The sequence below is a fragment of the Daucus carota genome, chromosome 4 (genome assembly GCF_001625215.2).
Source record: "Daucus carota subsp. sativus chromosome 4, DH1 v3.0, whole genome shotgun sequence".
NCBI lineage: Eukaryota > Viridiplantae > Streptophyta > Magnoliopsida > Apiales > Apiaceae > Daucus > Daucus carota.
Genome location: NC_030384.2, coordinates 31,001,966 through 31,025,415, shown reverse-complemented (window position 1 = coordinate 31,025,415; position 23,450 = coordinate 31,001,966). Strand labels below are relative to the sequence as shown.

At 33.5% G+C, this 23,450-nt stretch overlaps 1 protein-coding gene across 1 annotated transcript; it reads right to left on the bottom strand.

Annotated features, from left to right (window-relative positions):
- Positions 1 to 16,088: 16,088 nt before the first annotated feature.
- On the bottom strand, positions 16,089 to 20,125 carry LOC135152431 (pollen-specific leucine-rich repeat extensin-like protein 3). The gene is made up of 2 exons (XM_064092740.1): positions 19,821 to 20,125; positions 16,089 to 17,384 (listed from the first exon to the last, which is right to left on the bottom strand). Exon 2 carries the CDS (start codon positions 16,909 to 16,911, stop codon positions 16,261 to 16,263), a length of 651 nt encoding a protein of 216 aa, XP_063948810.1. The 5' UTR covers positions 16,912 to 17,384; positions 19,821 to 20,125; the 3' UTR covers positions 16,089 to 16,260.
- Positions 20,126 to 23,450: the final 3,325 nt, after the last annotated feature.

The window sequence follows — 23,450 nt, the reverse complement described above, 5'->3', positions numbered from 1 at the left end:
TAACAATGAAATTCGTTTTCTCGTAAAGTTAGTTACAAGAAATTTAAATAATAAAAGGTTTTGTATTATCATAATTTGAATAATAAAAGTCTTTTATTATTGTAATTTATTTATTTAAATAAAACAAAACAAAATTATATTATAATATTATTAAACTTTATTAATTAATTATAAATCAAGTTATTCAAACACTATATAATTATAAGTTATCATATCCAATCACTTATAATCCACTCTTCACTTTAAATAATAAATCACTTTTTTTAAGTCCGATGAACAGCCTCATTATGTGGCGCTTTCTTTTTCCAGCTTGGAGCATTAAAATCTTAGCGCAGGCCTTGTATAGTTGTGTCCTTTCTTCAGCGAGTCCTGCCCTACCGACAAGAACATTTGCACAGTCTAAATTCATGCTGGTTGTTAGCAGATTCATCATTCAATCATGATATTTTGAATTGTGCACTTGACCTTTTCAAGACAAATTTACATGTGAGGAGCACAATATTTCATGTGCTTGTCACCCCACTTTTTCTCCTTTTTATGTTCTGCCAGACGCTAATAATTCTGTTAGTTTAAAATATACTTCCTCCCTCCATAGTCCATACCTCTCATTGTATTACTTTTTGGCATGATTTCTATGCTCATTTAAAATATATTTTTATAATATATTTTTAATTTTTTTTCTTCTGAATAAAAATTTGATGTTTAAATTTTTATTCAAAAAAAATAAATTTAAAAAAAAATTATAAAACTATACTTTATATGAGCCTCGAAATGCGTGCAAACAGTATACATAAACTACTGAGAGGAGAGGGACGGAGGGAGTAAGTCCTTGATTTTCTGATATATATTTTTAAAATTTTGAACCGTATAACTATTATCTATTAAATATCTATGAATAAGAATATATGATTAATATTATAATTTAAATAATAAAAATTTTAAGAATAATTATTTTAGTTATACGACTACAACAGATAAATTTTTATACGAAAAAATCAAACGACGACCTATATTTTAAAACAGATAGGGTATTAGAAAATTAATGATAACATTTGAGCGATATATGATATGTTAATATATCATTTGTAAGAGATTATGCAATGTATAAATAATATATTAATTTAAAGATATATAATTTCAAAACAACAAAGAGGAAATTATTAAAAGTATTATTATAAAAATAGATGTTGAATTAATCAGTTTAAAGATTGAAAAGGAGTATATACTCTTTTTTTTTTTGACAGAGAAGAGGAGTATATACTTTTTCCATTAGATCCTTGCAGTTCGATTTTCACCAAGCATAAGTCTAAAACATAATAAAGGTAGAATTGTCATAAACAAATATAACAAAGGAGTGGCATACATGAATAATTAGCATCAACAGATGTGAGTTAATCACTATTAATCTCGCCGTCCGGGAGAGAATTCAAGTCCAAGACCAAATTAGCATCGCCTACTTTAACCTCAACCTTTGCTTCATGTAGAACCGGTAATTCTGTTGCTGGAAAAATAACATCACCGTCGTTGTTAGCGTTAGCACTTTTGCTACTCTTCAAATACTTCGCCGTGACGCGCATGCGGTTCAATATGGTAAAGAACTCGTCTACTTCCTCCTCCGTGGGCGGTGGAGTTGTTGTTGTTGTTGTCGTTGTTGTTATCGTTGTCGTGGCCTCTTTCTTATGCCGTCTAGTATTACCGTCAACGTTGCCGGACCTTGATTTCTTTCGTTTTCTCTGGCTGCCATCCATGGCAAGAAATTTTCTGTTATATTATTGTAACGCGGAAGGAGAAATAAATATGGGTACGAGGCTCTTGCTTTGTTGTTTCACTACTTTATTCTTGGTTTCGTTAATATAATACTCCTAGTTGGGAGGTCTTTTTAATACTGAAAGCCGATAGCTTTCAACCGTTGGATGAGACGATTCAATGACATCACCGTCGGCTGAAAAGTGACCTCATCAGATGATATCATTATACGTGAGTTATAAAGAGTCACCACCCACTAACAACCCCCACCAGTGGAATTTGTTTATCTTCTCTTTAAAATTAGAATTAAACTTTCATTGATTGACAATAACAGTTTGAATGTAGGAGTTTTCTGAGAAGAGTGTGTATTTGTCAGAAGAGTTTGAACCAATATTCTTCGGGTGAATTTAAAATAAATGCTTTTTACTTAAAAATAAAGATACGAAACGAAATAGAAGTTAGTAATAAGTTAAGATTTATAGGTGATTAGGATTAAAGTGTTTGGAAAACAAGCGAAAGTAATGAAACAAAAATTAGAATTCTAAACTTGTTATAGGTACTTCTAGACTTTTTAACAAACGGGTATGAATAAGGGGTCGTTTGGTTCGAAGAGTGGTATCGGGTTGGAATGAGGAATCGGGTTAAGCTGGTATGGGTTTGAGGTATCATATATGATATCATGTGTTTGGTTGAGTGCTGGAATCAATATATGCAATTTTTATAAAAAATAAGTTATTAATTTATATTAATTGAAAAAATTAATAAAATTATTATTGTTATATATTTTTGCATCATTGATTTAATTTTGTATAAAACATTAATATTTGATTACTTAAATAGAGACAAAAAAAATCAAAAATGAATGGATACCCATACCTCCATCTCATACCCACCTCCCCACCTAGGTATCAAAAACTCATACCTTGTGGGTTTAAGGTATGGGTTTGAGATTATATTTTTATCAACCAAACACCAGGTATGGGTTTGGAATGGACAAACCCCATACCTGATTCCACATATCCATGAACCAAACGACCCCTAAGTGTTTTTAACTTATAAACCCCAAAAGCGGGACTTTTAAACCTGACCAAACACCCCCCAAAATTTGTTTTGTTCCCAGTAATTTTTTGGCTCAAATTCTGTATATTCCCTAATTTCCGCGTTCAATTCTACACGCTTTTTTACACTGCTCAACACGCACCTTAATGTTCCTTTTAAAGACAGTCTCAGTAACTTATTTTAAGATTTTTTTTCTAAATAAAAGTTTAGATGTTAAATTTTTATTCAGAAAAAAATCTAAAAATAAGTTACAAAACTAAACTTTACGGAAGCATTAAAGTATGTGTCGACTGTCGCGTACCTGTCCACTAATATATACTACTAAGAGGATAAAGAGAGTATTATTTTTGAAAATTTAAACGCGTTATTTTATTCCAACTTTGATTTTTGATTAGGATAGTGTACATAGGACTCTCCTTTTTCTAGCCGGTTTTCGAGCTTCGATCAGTTTTCACCAGTGGAAAGTTCAATTCAGTTTTTTTTTTGTTTTGATTTATTTTTGTGTTTTTTAATTATACTCCTCAATATCTATTCTTGAATGTTAGATCTGTTGAATTTTCAAAATTTTGATTTGATGATAAATCAATTGGGATGAGTAAATGACGAGTCATGCGACTATAATTCAGTTTTAATTGTATTCGTAGTCTACATTTATTTATATTCGGTAAGTTAACGATCATGTGAATTGACCCAGGATAATTATATGAGTTCAAAATCTTTTGTCTTAGTTGTTTTCAATATATTTGTCGTAGTTGTCCTTTGTAACGGGATATATATTTTTTTAATTGATTTTGTGATTCGTTTATAGTTATATACATATAAGACATTGTTGTAACTTGTGTTATAGGCTTTTTGCGTCTTCAGTTTCACTATTGTGTTTCTTTGAAGGTAGTGTCATAGTTGACAGCTTTCTAATCATATATTACGATTTTGTTTTGTCGTTAATTAACGATTATGTCTTTTGATGACTTTGTTTTCGTGCTTGATATAAATTATTAACGACTATGTCTTTTGATGACTTTGTTTTCGTGCTTGATATAAGTCTTTGTTCTTGATTCCTTTTTTCTTTCTTCCTTTTTTTTTTCTCCTTCTTTATTTTCGTTCCTTCCTCCTTTTTTCTTTTTCTCTATATCATTTTTCCTTTCCACAGAATTTGTGTCTTTCATATCGGTTTTCTTTTCAATCATTAAAATTTTATTGACTAAATTTTCGGGACCATCTCTACAAGACTTTTAGTTAGTCAATAGAATTTGTTGAATGAAAATTCTCCTTTTCTTTTTAGTTCCGCGAATTTTTTCTTTTTCGAGTGTTTTTTCAAACATCAAAATTTTGTATCTAAATTTATATGGGACGTGTCGCCGGCATGGCCTCTGATTAGATGAAGGATTTTCATGTATGAAACAAACTCTTCTGATCCTTTCGATATTGTATTTTGATATAATTTGTTGACGTGAAAGTCTTATGATAAAGAAAAGGACGGCCTGCATATAGAAATCCAAAATATAAGTCACCAAAAAATACTCGAGAAATTGTATTAGATAAAAAAAGGCAAGTATTCGAGTAAATTTTATTTTAAATCAGATTAATATTACTATACTGAGTGATTTATAAGTTGTGATAGTGTCATTTGTAAAGTTTAGCTTTCATGGGATAAAATTATCCCCTCTATAAAGTTTCAGTAAGTTTTGGTGGGACAAAATAATATTTTTATATATAATATTACAATATTTGTAATAGTAGATAATGTTTTAGTTATAATTAAAAGACTCATTAAAACCTGTTTTTATTAAGAAAGCCCGCAGACCCAAATATTGACCAACCACACTTTTAATAGGTCATTTCTAATAATATCGTAAAATATATTTAACAATGTTGAATAAGTTCATATTGTTAAGTATATTAAACGGTTAATTAAAAATTGGCCCAAAAAATTTATGTTTAATGAGAACGTTGAAATTTTTTGAATTATAAAAAAAGGTTTTTTTTTTTTTTTTTTTTGACAGAATTATAAAAAAAGGTTGAATTATAAAAAAAGGAAAAGAACCATTAAATCATGTTATAAATTAAGAAGACTTATGAATTAAGAAGGTCTGCACGCCCAAATACAAGGCAAAATTATAATGTTTCAGTTTCAATAGTATAGTATAGATTTCTTACTTATAATTTAAATTCGCAAAATGACAAACATAATTTGACTTTAAGTTTTATAAATTAAAATTAAACATGTGCATTTTAGAAGATTTAGGATATTTTGAAATTGTACGTGGTGTGTTTTAAATCGATAATTATTAAAATTCAATGTATACATTCACCGATTTAGATTTGCATGATAGGATAGGGAGATAAAACGAATGTGCAGGACAAATATCTGCAGCCCTTCGATGTGTAAAATATGGATAGTTGTGATTAAGTCTCTAAAGCCTCCAAAAAATATGGTCTTCATAGAACTTTCTTTTATATATATATATATATATATATATATATATATATATATATATATATATATATATATATATTTAGTTGTTTTAAAATTTAGATTGGTTCGATTTTTTTTCGGATCGATTTCTAGTTATAATCGGAACCGAATAACGGTTTCGGGTTTGGTTATTAAATTTTCGGTTTCGGTTCAATTTTATATGGTTCGACTTTTAGCGGTTTCGATTTTATTCGGTTTTTTCTCACACCTAGTATTATATATAAAATAAATATAAATATTAAATATATATTAAGAGAAGTTTTTAATTAAAATAATAAATTGATATATGCAAATCCAAAAAATGATAAAATTTTGTGAATTAATAGGATGAAAAATCACTAAGACACGAGATAATCGGTATAGGGGATAGGAAGTAGTGGAGGATAGAGATAACTAGTGGAATACAAAAATAAAATGAAAGAAAAAATTCATAATGAAAATATTAAGAAGATATTTGAAAAATGAAATATAATAAAAAAAATATTATGATAAAATTATCCCTATAATATCTCTATGAGACTCTTTGTATGAAGAAAAAAGAAAATCGTTGATTTAAATAAAATTGTTATAAAACTCTCAGAGTTTGTTTATAAAACTTAAGTTATTATTCTCTTTTCTCCCGTACATGATCTTATTATTAATAAAAGAAAAAGGCCATCATCCTATACATAAAAAAGAAGATCAATTTGTCAAAAAAAAAAAAAGATCAAGAAACAATCAGTCACGGGAGCAGCAGTTATTCTATGGTACCGGGAGGAGATGCACGCGCAAAACTTAAATCCCAGAAGTAACAAAGTGTAGCATGCATAACTGGAATTAATTTTTTATAATTTCAAAATATTTAATATGTTCAATGCTCACCTATATACTCTAAACACATAGTATGATAATATAATCAACATATAAAATAATAAAAATGATCGCTTTCACCTAACAGTGGATTGTTAGTCAATCAAAACACATAAACAAATAGTTCGGCATAGAGAACTAGTGCTCCGACGTGAAGCTGCCTCGAAGTTGCTCTCATCATTTACTCCCTCCGTCCCACTAGGTTCTTTTACAGTTTCCTTATTTGGCCGTCCCACCCATTTCTTTACATTACAAAACTTTCCTAAAATAGTTAATGGGTCCCACCACTTTCCCACTTTTCCTCCCTTTTCACACTATTTTTACTCCACTATCTCTCTTTTATATATTAAAAATCAGTGGGTCCCACCACTTCACCCACTTTTTTTTCTCTTTTTTACTACTTTATACATATTTCTTAACCTCCCTGCCCAAACCCAATGTAAAGAATTGGGTGGGACGGAGGGAGTACTTTTTTAGTTTTTCTGCGTCCATTTACCTTTTCATACCAACACGTGTATGAGCCAAAATTGATTTTCTAAAGCGCATTTGACAGTATAGTTCTGTTTAATTAAAGACATTGCAAGTGCGTTGTTTGGTAGAAGATTTCTTGCTTTACTTTATGTCTAAATAATAGGAGAGTTGGACCAAAATAATTTTATTTTCTTTAATGATTTTTACTTGACCAAACGGCTACCATCCGTTTGGGTCCGCATATAATAATTTTAGAAAGACAACAAAATATAAAAGATTTAAAAGATACTACTATAGTGCATGGCAATAGTGCTTATAAGTTTTAGACTTTTAGTAGAAGTAAGAGTGGTAGAATCCCAAATTACGGCATATTACAAAATATCAGTTACGTTTGAGTAATTTCTGGGCTTAAAGGAAGAGATGTACGGGGCCGTTAGGTGTTTAACTTAAAAAAGTGACATATTGCTTAAAATAAAGAAGAGAATAATACGTGATAAGTAAACTTAATTTATAAGTTATCAAAAGTGTTTGGATAACTTCACTTATAAATCAATTGAGTGTTTGGTAATTTAAATTTATAAATTAGAAAAAAAATTCAAATTATAAAAATACAAGAAACATTATTAATAAATAAAATTTATTACATATTAAAAATTTAAAAACTTCATAAAAATGCAAATCACGAAAAAAAAGCTCAAAAAAACTACCATTTCTAACTTCCAACTTCTGACTTAAAAAGGCTGAAAAGTCACTCCCAACTTATGCATCCAATTACGCATGTAAATAAGCTTAGCTCAATTTATATAAAAAAAAAAGTGGGAAGTTATGTGGCGCCCTCCAAACCCGGGTCAGAAGTTTGGGGTCCACACCATAATATAACCTGTATTTAATAAAATAATATATGCAGTGACCCTTAACTGTCCATGGATCGCAACAGGTTAAAGTATAAAACAAGCCACCGCATAACTTTATTTATTACAAACCCAAATCCCAAATATAAATTCAATTCTTACAAGCTTACATAATGTTCGCATCTCGAAACTCAAACAGTACATATATAAAAACCAAGTGCTGCTGATAGCGCTCTCCATCGCTCAGCCTGGAATCCTGGCCTTACCACTAGCCTGAGGGTCATCGCTACCAACCTTCTCTGCTTTCACTGGAAAGAACATAGAGTTTCGCAAGAGTGAGCTAACAAGCTCAGCAAGTATAACAATATCCATGTAAACATTTATCAAAAGGTGATGGAAATCAGTATTTAAGAGAATCAATCTCAATATCAAAGTTTCTTTTTAGAATTTCAATTAGAATTGGATATTAATTTTTATTTTTAAAAACCAAAGGTTAGGCTGCTGATCAGTCAGACACTAACCCCGAGCAGGCCCCGCCATGCTCGTTTACTGGATCCAAGGCACACATTGGCCTAAAGCGACCACTCATCTGGTCTGACCATTCATTTGGTCCATTTAAGAAAAACTATCCAATTCTATTATGAATCAGGATGAATAACAATATAATGCAATAAACAGAATCATTAAGAACATAATTAAACTTTGAAATAGAACAGAATTCAATTCATAAGCATCTTTAAAGATATTCTGGCATAATGATCAAAATAATTTCATGAGTCAAAGGATCAGATGTGGCATATCTGGATTTCAAATGAAACAGTAGTCATGGTTTGTATGAAAGAAGGATTTTGGTTTCATTAAAGTATTCACATGTCAAAAGGTGGTTTCAAATCCAAGAAAATTAGGTTACTAAAAAGGAATAAAAATTGTAAGGTGTATGGTATTCCAGATAAAATTGAATTCCAGTCAATTGGTTGAGATATCAAGGGTGTGCCAAAACATTGGAATGGGGTTTATATGGTATTTATTCAAAAATCTCGAAGTTTGAAGGTTTACAATTGAATAAGGTTTCAAAATAGGTATCAAAGAATCCAATTAAGGGTTCAAGTATCAATGAATGAATAGTTCAAGTGGTAGTTAAGGAATCTGGTTGATGGATCAAGAATCAATGAGTCAAACAATTCATAATATGGCTCGATCAATGTCAGAAGTGAATTAGAAAGCTCACCAAGCAATCACATTAAGGATCATATCTATATAATTGAAGGAAAGTATCAAGGAAACTTGCCTTATACTGACGATTTCACATCTCAATCACTCCTGCTCGATATACTATTCTATATCCACTTGCTTTTCCCCCTTTATTACGCCTCGCTTCTCTGCTAATCATCACAACTAATTATCAATATGTGATCTCATATTATTCTCATCATCTTACATTCAAAACGAGCTTCTATCTACCCTTCGTTTCACCCAAATCCGATTTACGGATCAAAAGATATGTCAAAAACAATGTTATATCAATCACGTAGACACATAACATGTCAATCAGATAGCATATAGCACATATCACATAAAATATTTAATAAAATATATTTTTCAAAAGAAGTTTGAAGTCAAACGGATTTTTCTGGTATTTATTATGAATTTTTAAACATTTTTCGGAATTAAAACGGGTCAAAGAATCATTTTATAAATAAATAATCAATTTTGAATACCCGAAATCAAGTCCGAACTCATTTGAAATCAATTAACGAGCTTCAATCATATTTTAAAATAATATTTTAAAGCTCGAAACTATTTTTCGGAATTTTAAAGTCATTTAAAAATATTTAAAATAATTAAATCTAATTAATAAATCAATTAAAATCAATTAATAATTAATTAAAACAATTAATCAATTAATAATTAAATTAATTGACTAATTATTATAATTAATTACTAATTAAAATTAATTAATAAATTAAATCAGATTTATTTTTAAATTAATAAATAATTAAAAACAATTTTTGAAATTAAAATACTTAATTTTCGAAATAAAAATTAAATCAATAAAACTTTTGAAAGATTTTGAGAGTTTAAGGTTTAAATCGTAAGTTTGAAAACCTTCAGGGTGACTTAATTGCAAAAATTAAAACCTGGGGAAGTAATTGCATCTTCTCTGAAAGTTGGGGGGTCAAACCGTAGTTTGACCCTCCGGTCACCACCTCCGGTCGCACTTCGCCGGCGTTCTGCCGGATTTACACCACGCCGCCCAGAACACCTTCGAAAGGTGCAGATCTATTGTATTTACTCCCAGGAATCCATTGGTACTTTCAGACTTACCAACGGTTGAGCCGTTTGGCCGGAATAAACGCCGGAAAATCGACGCCGCCGTCGAGCTTCAAAACTCCGGCGAGATCGATTCCGGGGTCACACAGCCACACGACCACCACCTACAGCTTCCTCTCTTCGTGCTCTTTCTAATGGTACTAACCACACATCCCCTAGCTTCCTAGATTACAAACGCCCAAATTTCAATTTAGAACATTCAAACGTTCATAAACCCTAATTGTTCAATTCGAAATTTAACCTCAAAATTAACTATGTTATTGAACTCCAAATCAAGCATATGATATACCAAAATGATCAGGATAAGATTATCTACCACATACAATCATCAAATCACACAAACAACTTCAAAATCAAAAAGCCCTAATTTAAGCCTATTTATTTCGAATTTAAAACTCAAAATCCACACCCACCTGATGTTGCTGCACTGATTTTGATGCTAGATTATGATTCTACTTGTTAAAACCTTCAATTTGAGCCCTTGAACGTCAAAATCCGAGTCCGATAACGCGTCCAAATCCTCGTTTGAATCTCAAGAACACGAAGAACTCTCTCGGGAATTTCTCGGTTTTAACTGGTTTTATGATTTTCGTAATAAAATAAAGTACAGTTAAGTATATTTATACTTATGAAAAATTAGTACCCCTTTGGATCATATATGGCATGAAAATACACTGTTTAATAGCTTTATACTAATAAAACGGGTCCAATCGGTACCGGTTTTCGAGATAATCATCAAAACAGGGCTTTTTAATCCGTCATTAGTACGCGGGTCCCACTGTCATTATGACAAGATAAGGATGAATATAAAATATTGTATTTCACGTTTATCGAGACAACTAGATAATTATCTAATACCGAAAAACTCCGCCGGACCGGCTCCGGAACAAACCGTACTCCGGATCGAAAAAGTCAAAACATGAAAAGTGTCCGGAATGTTCAAATTAAGCTAAAGGTGAATTTTGTTGAAATTTTCGGGAAGTAAAATCTCGGTACCGTTGTAGGTTGACGGTTTTCAAAGAAATCAAAATAATTAATAATTAATTAAAATATACATAATTAAATCCATAAATCCAATATAAAATCATCTGACAATACATAAATCGATATGAAAATATCTAAATAAGCTATATTTTGTACTGAACATATAAAAATTGATATTCCTCAAATTTAATCAAAAATACATAACTAAATTAATAAAACAGGAACCAATTAATTCACAGAAATTCATATAAAATTCATATAATATTCATTAATCAGTCAAATAATTACACAGATAATCCCAGATGTTACATCCTCCCCCCCTTAAAAGGATTCTGTCCTCAGAATCACTTAGGTGAACAAATGAGGGTACTTTTCACGCATATCACTTTCTAATTCCCAGGTTGATTCTTCAACCTTTGGGTTTCTCCACAACACTCTTACTAATTTCACTACCTTGTTTCTTAACACCTTCTCTTTTCTATCTAGGATTTCCACTGGCATTTCTACATACGATAAATCCGTCTCGAGTTCTACTGGCTCATATTCTATCACATGCTTTGAATCTGAATTATACTTCTTGAGCATCGATACATGAAAGACGTTATGAATGTGCTCCATTTGCGGGGGTAACGCCAATTCGTACGCTACTTTGCCTACACGTCTCAAAATTTCAAATGGCCCCACGTATCGGGGACTAAGCTTGCCTTTCTTTCCGAATCTGGAGAGTCCTTTCCATGGTGACACCTTCAGTAACACTGCTTCTCCGTCTTCAAATTCCACGTTCTTCCGGAATTGATCTGCATAATTTCGTTGACGACTCTGTGCTGCAATTAGTCGTTTCTGAATAATTTCAACTACTTCCTTTGTTTGTTGTACTAATTCCGGTCCAAGTACTTTGCGTTCTCCGACTTCATCCCAGTATACTGGTGATCGACATTTACGTCCATAAAGAGCTTCATAAGGAGGCATCCCAATACTTGCGTGATAACTATTATTGTATGCAAATTCCACTAAAGGTAGATGCTCGTCCCAATTGCCTTTGAAATCGATTGCGCAAACACGTAGCATGTCTTCGATCGTCTGAATCGTTCTCTCACTTTGGCCGTCTGTTTGTGGATGATATGCCGTACTCATATTCAATTTAGTGCCCAAGCATTCTTGAAAACTTTTCCAAAATCTCGAATTAAATCTTGGATCTCTATCTGATACAATAGATACGGGGACTCCATGACGAACGACAATCTCTTTCAAGTACATATGAACTAGTTTATCCAAAGAGAATCTCTCATTAATCGGCAGAAAATGCGCTGACTTGGTTAGTCTATCTACTATAACCCAAATGGCATCATGGTTTGCTTTAGTCCTTGGTAATCCTACAATGAAATCCATAGCAATATGTTCCCACTTCCATTCTGGAATCTCTAAAGGTTGCAATAATCCACTTGGTCTCTGGTGTTCTGCTTTCACTTTTTGACACGTATAACATTTACTTACCCATTCTGCAATCTCTCTTTTCATGTCTGGCCACCAATAATTCTCCTTTAAATCTCTATACATTTTAGTGCTGCCTGGATGAATTGAATACTTAGAATTGTGTGCTTCCTGCAAGATGTCATTCTTTAATTCTGTTACCGGTGGAATCCATATCCTGGAAGAAAACCTAAGAATCCCTTGATCATCTTTCTGTGTACATAACTCTTCTCCCACTAGCTTGTTTACATCCTGATCCATTACCTCTTCCTGACACTTCTTAATCTTCTCTAATAGCTCTGGTTGGAAGGTCATGGTATACATCGCTATCTTTGATGGTTCATGCATTCTTACCTCAATTTCCAACTTTTGGAATTCTTTATACAACTCCTCTGGCACAGTTAATACATTTAATCTTTCCTTTCTACTTAAAGCATCCGCTACAACATTGGCTTTTCCTGGATGATACTTAATCGTACAATCATAATCCTTAATCAACTCTAACCATCTCCTTTGTCTCATGTTCAACTCCTTCTGAGTAAAGATGTACTTTAAACTTTTATGATCTGTATAAATCTCACATCTTTCTCCGTACAGATAATGTCTCCATATTTTCAATGCAAATACAATAGCCGCTAACTCCAGGTCGTGAGTGGGGTACTTTTGTTCATGAGGTTTAAGTTGTCTAGACGCATACGCAATAACTTTATCATGCTGCATCAATACACATCCTAATCCTTTATACGAGGCATCACTATAAATCACAAAATTCCCTTGATCATCTGGAAGAGACAATACTGGTGCTGACACTAATCTCTTCTTCAATTCCTGAAAACTTTCCTCACACTTCTCATTCCATATGAACTTCTCATTCTTTCTAGTTAACTTAGTCAGTGGGGTTGCAATTCTTGAGAAATCCTGTACAAATCTTCTATAATAACCTGCTAATCCCAAGAAACTCCTGATCTCTGTAGGGGTCTTTGGTCTTTCCCAATTCATTATAGCTTCAATCTTTGCTGGATCTACCTTGATTCCTTCACGACTCACTATGTGTCCTAGAAATTGAACTTCTCGTAACCAAAATTCACATTTAGAAAACTTTGCATACAATTTCTCCTTTCTTAATATCTCTAAGGCTGTCCTTAAATGTTCTGCATGCTCCTCAGATGTCTTAGAATATATCAAAATATCATCTATAAAAACAATCACAAACTTGTCCAAATACTTCTTAAAGACTCTATTCATTAAATCCATAAAGGCTGCTGGTGCATTCGTTAATCCAAAAGCCATCACTAAAAATTCATAGTGACCGTACCTTGTTCTAAAAGCTGTTTTAGGTATATCCTCAGATTTGATCTTAAGCTGATGGTATCCTGACCTAAGGTCAATCTTAGAGAAATACTCTGCTCCTTTCAACTGGTCAAACAAGTCATCAATACGGGGTAAAGGATATTTATTCTTGATAGTAAGCTTATTAAGCTCTCTGTAATCTATACATAACCTCATACTTCCATCCTTCTTCTTTACAAACAACACTGGTGCTCCCCATGGGGATACACTAGGTCTGATCACTCCTTTCTCCAATAACTCTTGTAATTGTTTTGCCAATTCTTTCATTTCTACTGGTGCCATCCTATACGGGGCTTTGGATATTGGCTCCGTTCCAGGTGCTAAGTCAATTGCAAATTCTATCTCTCTATCTGGAGGAAGTCCTGGTAACTCATCCGGAAACACATCTGGAAATTCATTCACTACTGGAATATTTTCAAGTTTTACTGGTTCCTGACTTTTATCAATTACATAAGCAATATAGGCTTCGCATCCTTGTCGTAACATTCTCTTTGCTTGGATCATGGTTAAAAACTTCTTTACTTGCTTTTGTCCTCTAAACGTTATTACCTTGTCCTCTGGTGTCATTAATATTACCTTCTTATTTTTACAATCTATCTGCGCACTATGTTTAGACAACCAATCCATCCCTAGGATTACATCAAACTCCCCCAACTTGAAAGGTATCAAGTCGGCATAAAACTTATTTCCTAAAATCTCAATTTCACAATCAGGGCAAACTCGATTAACAGAAATACGATCCTGATTAGCTAGTTCTACATTCATAACCTCATTCAACAATTCAACCGGACAATTCAACTTATCAACAAAAGCTTGAGAAATAAATGATCTAGTGGCTCCAGAATCAATTAACACCTTGGCATTTATAGAGTTTACATTAAGCGTACCTGTCACCACATCGGCATCCTGAATAGCATCCTTCATTGAAATATCAAAGACTCTTGCCCTAGGAGGTTCATTCATTTCTGGAACAGTTCCCATGATTCTAAGTGCATTGCTAACAGGGGCTGGTGTCTTGCAGTCCTTAGCCATGTGTCCTGGCTTTCCACATTTAAAACATGTATATCCTATAGCTGAAGTCTTACTTGTTGAGCCTCTATTGGTCTGATCCTTTATCACTGGCTGATTCTGACATTCTCTAGAGTAGTGTCCTTTCTGGTTGCATTTAAAACATACCACATTTAGTTTGTTACATACCCCTCCATGTCTCTTGCCACATGTTTGACATTCTGGCATTGAAGACCTTTGCTGATTGGCCTGACTTCCCGCAAGAAAACGTCCTCCTTGTCCACCACTGGCTATCCTCTTAAAATTAGGATTTCCTCCTGCTTGAAACTTTCCTTTCTTCTGAAACTTCCCTTGATGGGTTGATCCTCCTCTATTGTCTGACTTTCTCTTCTTATCCTCTTTAGACTTCTGAAACAACTCATTCTCAGCCTCTGCAATCATTGCTTTCTCAACCACTGCCGCATACGTTTCCAATTGCAAAATAGCTAACTTGCTTCTAATCCAAGGCTTCAAACCTTGTTGGAACCTTTTTGCTTTCTGCCTATCTGTCTCTACATAAGTTGGCACAAACCTAGCCAATTCTGCAAACTTATTCTCATATTCAACCACAGACATATTTCCTTGTTTCAGCTCTAAAAAGTTCAACTCCATTTGGTCCTGAAGAAACCTAGGAAAATACTTTTCTAAAAACACTTCCTTAAACCTCTCCCAGGTAATCTCAACTGTACCTTCCATATTCTTCACAGATTCCCACCAATACGTTGCTTCATTCTTTAAGTAATGACTGGCAAACTTTGTTTTCTGATTCTCACTTGCTGGAACTAATTCAAAACACTTTTCCATTTCTTTTAGCCATGTTTGGGCTGCAACAGGATCTGCTGAGCCCTTAAACTCTGGAGGGTTAACTGCCTGAAAAGTTTTAAAAGTTACCCTAGGATTCTCTTGATGTTGCTGTTGTCGGGTAAGATGAGCAGTTTGTTGAGCCAAAATTTGAATCAGTTGGGCCACAGCAGGATCTACTGGGCCTATGTTGACATTCTGGTTATCATTGTTATCATTGATGCTGTTGGTGCCTTCAGGATCACTGTTGACACGAGTATGTCTTGTTGGAATCATTCTGTAAAGAAGAAACAATTCACTTAGTCGTTTTGAATCAAATTTTCTTTTTTTTTTTTTTATAAAAGGTTTTTAAGGAAACATAATTATATATTTTTGAAAACATTTTTGAAATTGTTTAACTAAATAAATTGCATGCTTCTTTACAGAATGTAAAACAATAAAAGAAAGGTTGCAATATTATCACATGAGTTTATGATCGGTACTGAAAGTAAAGTAAAGTAAAGCAAGTGCGATAAAGTAAAGGACAAGACTGAAAAGTAAAAGATGCTGATATATATAAGTCAGTGCTGGAGATACAAGCGTCAAGCGCTTTATCAAAAGTAAAGTACACAACAGCAACAACAAGGCTATCCAGTCAACTCAGCTAGTCTATATACATGTCAAAATCTGCTGATGATCATAACCACATACACATCATCTGGCCAGCTCCGCTAGTCTATATGTACATGTCAAAATCTGCTGACCTGATACACTACTCACTATGCTGCATCATACACACTACTCACTATAGTACTGATCATTTCCAACATCTGATACACTCCAGACCTAGGGAAAGTCTGGTCCTCCGATAACGTCCAGCCGCTCCAAGACCCAACGAGCCCAGTCTATAATATCTCCAGGGGTACCAAGTGGTGCGGTGATCCCACATAACCTCTCTACTGCCTCTGTCCTAAAAGCACGTATCTCCTCTCTCAGCTGTCGCTCTGCCCTGCTAGGGTCTAACTCCCCCATCGCCTGTGTCAACTCACTAATCTGGCCCAATAGCTCCTCTCTCTGCATCAGAAGTGCCTGATAATAGTGATAGGGTACTGAAAGAGGGGAATGCGGATAAGAGGGTCCGACACCTGAAAATCCTGAAGACTCATGCTCTGGTGGGGGTCCACGGATAGGAGGTCGTACAATGGGAGCAGGTGGGGGCATCTCAGGTGCAGGTGGGGGTATAGCCCTAAGTGGTATAGCTGCAATAGGGGTCTGTCCACTGTGAGGGTATCCAGGTGGACGTGAAGGTCCAGCTACAGGTGGGGGTGTAAGTGCCCTGGGTGGAGATATAGGTACAACTCCTGGACGGGGTGGAAGTCCCTCAACTGTCGACTCTGAATGATCAGAATGAACCGGGGTACTGGGGCCTGACATGCCTGATAGTCTGAGAATCAACATGAACAAACACGTATGAGAATCTGCATCCACTACCAACATCAATCCTAAATCTATTACGAGTAATTCTCAACCTCTCAACGTTCTATCTACCTATCACTCATTTCTAATCTTAAACTTCTACCCAACCTAACAATCTAGGCTTGTTTCATTAACTTAAACCTGTCGCTCTGATACCAACCTGTGGCGCCCTCCAAACCCGGGTCAGAAGTTTGGGGTCCACACCATAATATAACCTGTATTTAATAAAATAATATATGCAGTGACCCTTAACTGTCCATGGATCGCAACAGGTTAAAGTATAAAACAAGCCACCGCATAACTTTATTTATTACAAACCCAAATCCCAAATATAAATTCAATTCTTACAAGCTTACATAATGTTCGCATCTCGAAACTCAAACAGTACATATATAAAAACCAAGTGCTGCTGATAGCGCTCTCCATCGCTCAGCCTGGAATCCTGGCCTTACCACTAGCCTGAGGGTCATCGCTACCAACCTTCTCTGCTTTCACTGGAAAGAACATAGAGTTTCGCAAGAGTGAGCTAACAAGCTCAGCAAGTATAACAATATCCATGTAAACATTTATCAAAAGGTGATGGAAATCAGTATTTAAGAGAATCAATCTCAATATCAAAGTTTCTTTTTAGAATTTCAATTAGAATTGGATATTAATTTTTATTTTTAAAAACCAAAGGTTAGGCTGCTGATCAGTCAGACACTAACCCCGAGCAGGCCCCGCCATGCTCGTTTACTGGATCCAAGGCACACATTGGCCTAAAGCGACCACTCATCTGGTCTGACCATTCATTTGGTCCATTTAAGAAAAACTATCCAATTCTATTATGAATCAGGATGAATAACAATATAATGCAATAAACAGAATCATTAAGAACATAATTAAACTTTGAAATAGAACAGAATTCAATTCATAAGCATCTTTAAAGATATTCTGGCATAATGATCAAAATAATTTCATGAGTCAAAGGATCAGATGTGGCATATCTGGATTTCAAATGAAACAGTAGTCATGGTTTGTATGAAAGAAGGATTTTGGTTTCATTAAAGTATTCACATGTCAAAAGGTGGTTTCAAATCCAAGAAAATTAGGTTACTAAAAAGGAATAAAAATTGTAAGGTGTATGGTATTCCAGATAAAATTGAATTCCAGTCAATTGGTTGAGATATCAAGGGTGTGCCAAAACATTGGAATGGGGTTTATATGGTATTTATTCAAAAATCTCGAAGTTTGAAGGTTTACAATTGAATAAGGTTTCAAAATAGGTATCAAAGAATCCAATTAAGGGTTCAAGTATCAATGAATGAATAGTTCAAGTGGTAGTTAAGGAATCTGGTTGATGGATCAAGAATCAATGAGTCAAACAATTCATAATATGGCTCGATCAATGTCAGAAGTGAATTAGAAAGCTCACCAAGCAATCACATTAAGGATCATATCTATATAATTGAAGGAAAGTATCAAGGAAACTTGCCTTATACTGACGATTTCACATCTCAATCACTCCTGCTCGATATACTATTCTATATCCACTTGCTTTTCCCCCTTTATTACGCCTCGCTTCTCTGCTAATCATCACAACTAATTATCAATATGTGATCTCATATTATTCTCATCATCTTACATTCAAAACGAGCTTCTATCTACCCTTCGTTTCACCCAAATCCGATTTACGGATCAAAAGATATGTCAAAAACAATGTTATATCAATCACGTAGACACATAACATGTCAATCAGATAGCATATAGCACATATCACATAAAATATTTAATAAAATATATTTTTCAAAAGAAGTTTGAAGTCAAACGGATTTTTCTGGTATTTATTATGAATTTTTAAACATTTTTCGGAATTAAAACGGGTCAAAGAATCATTTTATAAATAAATAATCAATTTTGAATACCCGAAATCAAGTCCGAACTCATTTGAAATCAATTAACGAGCTTCAATCATATTTTAAAATAATATTTTAAAGCTCGAAACTATTTTTCGGAATTTTAAAGTCATTTAAAAATATTTAAAATAATTAAATCTAATTAATAAATCAATTAAAATCAATTAATAATTAATTAAAACAATTAATCAATTAATAATTAAATTAATTGACTAATTATTATAATTAATTACTAATTAAAATTAATTAATAAATTAAATCAGATTTATTTTTAAATTAATAAATAATTAAAAACAATTTTTGAAATTAAAATACTTAATTTTCGAAATAAAAATTAAATCAATAAAACTTTTGAAAGATTTTGAGAGTTTAAGGTTTAAATCGTAAGTTTGAAAACCTTCAGGGTGACTTAATTGCAAAAATTAAAACCTGGGGAAGTAATTGCATCTTCTCTGAAAGTTGGGGGGTCAAACCGTAGTTTGACCCTCCGGTCACCACCTCCGGTCGCACTTCGCCGGCGTTCTGCCGGATTTACACCACGCCGCCCAGAACACCTTCGAAAGGTGCAGATCTATTGTATTTACTCCCAGGAATCCATTGGTACTTTCAGACTTACCAACGGTTGAGCCGTTTGGCCGGAATAAACGCCGGAAAATCGACGCCGCCGTCGAGCTTCAAAACTCCGGCGAGATCGATTCCGGGGTCACACAGCCACACGACCACCACCTACAGCTTCCTCTCTTCGTGCTCTTTCTAATGGTACTAACCACACATCCCCTAGCTTCCTAGATTACAAACGCCCAAATTTCAATTTAGAACATTCAAACGTTCATAAACCCTAATTGTTCAATTCGAAATTTAACCTCAAAATTAACTATGTTATTGAACTCCAAATCAAGCATATGATATACCAAAATGATCAGGATAAGATTATCTACCACATACAATCATCAAATCACACAAACAACTTCAAAATCAAAAAGCCCTAATTTAAGCCTATTTATTTCGAATTTAAAACTCAAAATCCACACCCACCTGATGTTGCTGCACTGATTTTGATGCTAGATTATGATTCTACTTGTTAAAACCTTCAATTTGAGCCCTTGAACGTCAAAATCCGAGTCCGATAACGCGTCCAAATCCTCGTTTGAATCTCAAGAACACGAAGAACTCTCTCGGGAATTTCTCGGTTTTAACTGGTTTTATGATTTTCGTAATAAAATAAAGTACAGTTAAGTATATTTATACTTATGAAAAATTAGTACCCCTTTGGATCATATATGGCATGAAAATACACTGTTTAATAGCTTTATACTAATAAAACGGGTCCAATCGGTACCGGTTTTCGAGATAATCATCAAAACAGGGCTTTTTAATCCGTCATTAGTACGCGGGTCCCACTGTCATTATGACAAGATAAGGATGAATATAAAATATTGTATTTCACGTTTATCGAGACAACTAGATAATTATCTAATACCGAAAAACTCCGCCGGACCGGCTCCGGAACAAACCGTACTCCGGATCGAAAAAGTCAAAACATGAAAAGTGTCCGGAATGTTCAAATTAAGCTAAAGGTGAATTTTGTTGAAATTTTCGGGAAGTAAAATCTCGGTACCGTTGTAGGTTGACGGTTTTCAAAGAAATCAAAATAATTAATAATTAATTAAAATATACATAATTAAATCCATAAATCCAATATAAAATCATCTGACAATACATAAATCGATATGAAAATATCTAAATAAGCTATATTTTGTACTGAACATATAAAAATTGATATTCCTCAAATTTAATCAAAAATACATAACTAAATTAATAAAACAGGAACCAATTAATTCACAGAAATTCATATAAAATTCATATAATATTCATTAATCAGTCAAATAATTACACAGATAATCCCAGATGTTACAAGTTAGGTGTTCCACAACACCCACATATACCTCAGCACAATTGCTTCAAGAAGCCAGGGTATCGTTTGTATTACTCCACTCGAATATCGTATGTTATGTTTCGTTTCTGTTCAGCATAATGTCTATTGTTTAGGATGTTTTGCACCCTTGTGATTTTGCTTGTAATTACGAGTAATAATGTAATCTAGTGGTGATAGATCGACTGATTATGGTTGTTTGTATATAGAGTTTGTCGTATTTGTTGCCTCGTGAGTATTAGTTACTTCCTCCGTCTCATGATACCGGAAACTTTTCCAGTTTACTTTTATAACGCTTGCTAATACGCGTTTTTGGGCGTTAATATTTTTAATTTCGTATTGAAATTAAATATAAAAATTTCATCGTAGTTAGGTACTTATAAATACGAATCTAACAAGATCACTCATGACTATATTTAGTCTTATAAATTAGACCTAAATTAATAATTTATCTCATGTTATGAATAATACCGACATATCAAACGAGAAACGTAAATAGAAACCGAGGGAGTACTTGTTACAGCATCTTCAATGCTAGATTTGGTCAATGGAGAACCTATAGGGCAGAGATGATGGCTGGGACGAGCTAGAGAGGTTAAATGCATGTCAGAGGTGTCAATCTGTTGAGAAATGGTGATGAGTTATGTGACCAGGTTTAAATAAAGAAAGCTGATGCCAGAGAAGGCAAGAAATGTGGATATTGATGTCCCAGAAGGTCAATACTCCCAGAAGGTTAATACTCCGTCCGTCTCTTAATGCTTTTCATGTTTGCCAACACACATTTTCAATTATTAATATTTTTAATTTCGTATTAGTATTAAAATAAAAATTTCACCGTATTAAACTACTAATAAATATGAATCCAACAAGATCACTCGTGACTATATTTGGTCTTATAGATTATACGTAAATTAATAATTTGTCTCATGTTATGAACACTTCCGACATATTAAAGGGGAAAAGTATAAAGATCCAAAGGGAGTATAAGTTTTTAGAAGAGCGGATCCAAGGAAAAGTCATTTTGTTCTTTGTGATCGATCCATCACTGATGTTATAGATATGTCAAAATGTTGTACAGAGAGAGTTTTATCGTCAAAAGTTTGAATTGTGCTTCAAAAGTCTAAACTATGCTTCAAAGTTTTTGGTGATATGGTATAACTTATAGAGTAGTGCCAAGTGTAGAAAATTATGTGCCGAAAATTTGTACATAATGATGTGGCAATTATTATGATAATTTTTAATTGGGGTTGTTGATGTAAATACAAGAGACACATTTCAATTAAAAACCACCACATGTCATTATCTACAAAATTTTGTACACATTTATGTGCACCAAGCATTTTCCTAACTTATATTGTAGGAAGCATGGTTGTGACACCCAGATACTGCATTGCCACCGGATGCACTGTATTGCATTACGCACCGGATGCGGTGTTGATGCGATGGGGCGCTTGGGTGTGCCTATAAGTCCGTACGTAGTGTAGCATATTCCGGTGTATCGGGTCGGGTATTTAAAGGATGCAGGAAAGGCATATTTTATAATATTGCAATCATCTTCTCTTCCTTTTCTCCCCTCTTACTTTCCTCTTCTTTTCCTTTTCACTCATCTCCTCTTATGTAGTTCGTATATATGTGTATGGCTAAGCCTGTATATATAAATGTATTTCTATACTCGTAGACAATGGGTAAGATAATCTGTATATAGGTGTCTTTTTATATGTATGTATAATTATATATATATATATATATATATATATATATATATATATACAAATATTATATTTGCTTATAATTGAATAAGTGCCCTGTGCAGTGAGCATGATACGATGATGAACTTATGCATGTGATTATTTGGTTCAATATGAATATTGCTATTTATTTTATTAATTTATTATATATATAATATTTATTTTATTTTCTTAAATTATTGTATCCCCACACTTGAATCTCATTTCTTTTTTTTTTCTTTGCCGAACTCTCATATCCCTGTACCCGCATCCGGCTTGTGCTTCATAGCTTATATTTGAACAATCTACTGCCCATCGTAAAGTGTAAAGCTCGGCTACCAAGAGGCAAAAGGCGGGAGGCATCGAGCTCTTTTATCTCATATAGTCGATTTGAAAGTTTAAAAGCGCTCATCAATTCTCATATTTTATTATATTAAATAGTTTTTCAATGATATGCCCATGAACACATGCTAAACACCAAATTCTATATTTTTAATTTATTTTGATTGGCTCCTACTTCTCAATAATGGTGGACTCCCTGCATATACAACAACCATACCACTCAAAATGAGCTAAATGCATAGAATTTATTTCTTACCATGTGCCCATAAGCACACACTAGACAAATCGTATATTATATACCAGGGATATCGGCAGTAATTGTGAATTCAACTTCTATTGTATGCCCGTAGGCCGTAAAAGTCATTGAACGCCCTATAGTTTAAGAAAAGAGCTAGTAACACCCGATGTTCATAAGTCAATGGCACCGTGGATGAAATATGAATTGAGAAAATATCTAACAACAATAAGGGTGATTGATGTGGAATTTTCATAAGATAACTATAATCTGATGTTTAACACCTCCTTTGAAAAGTTTTAAGATATTCTGCAATAGAGCAGCATCATTTAGCACTTCCAGATTGTTCATCCAAAAATCTGAACTGCAAAAATGAAAGTCTGATGTGTTCCAGATTCTGATTCTAATGTGATGGCAATGAAATTGCA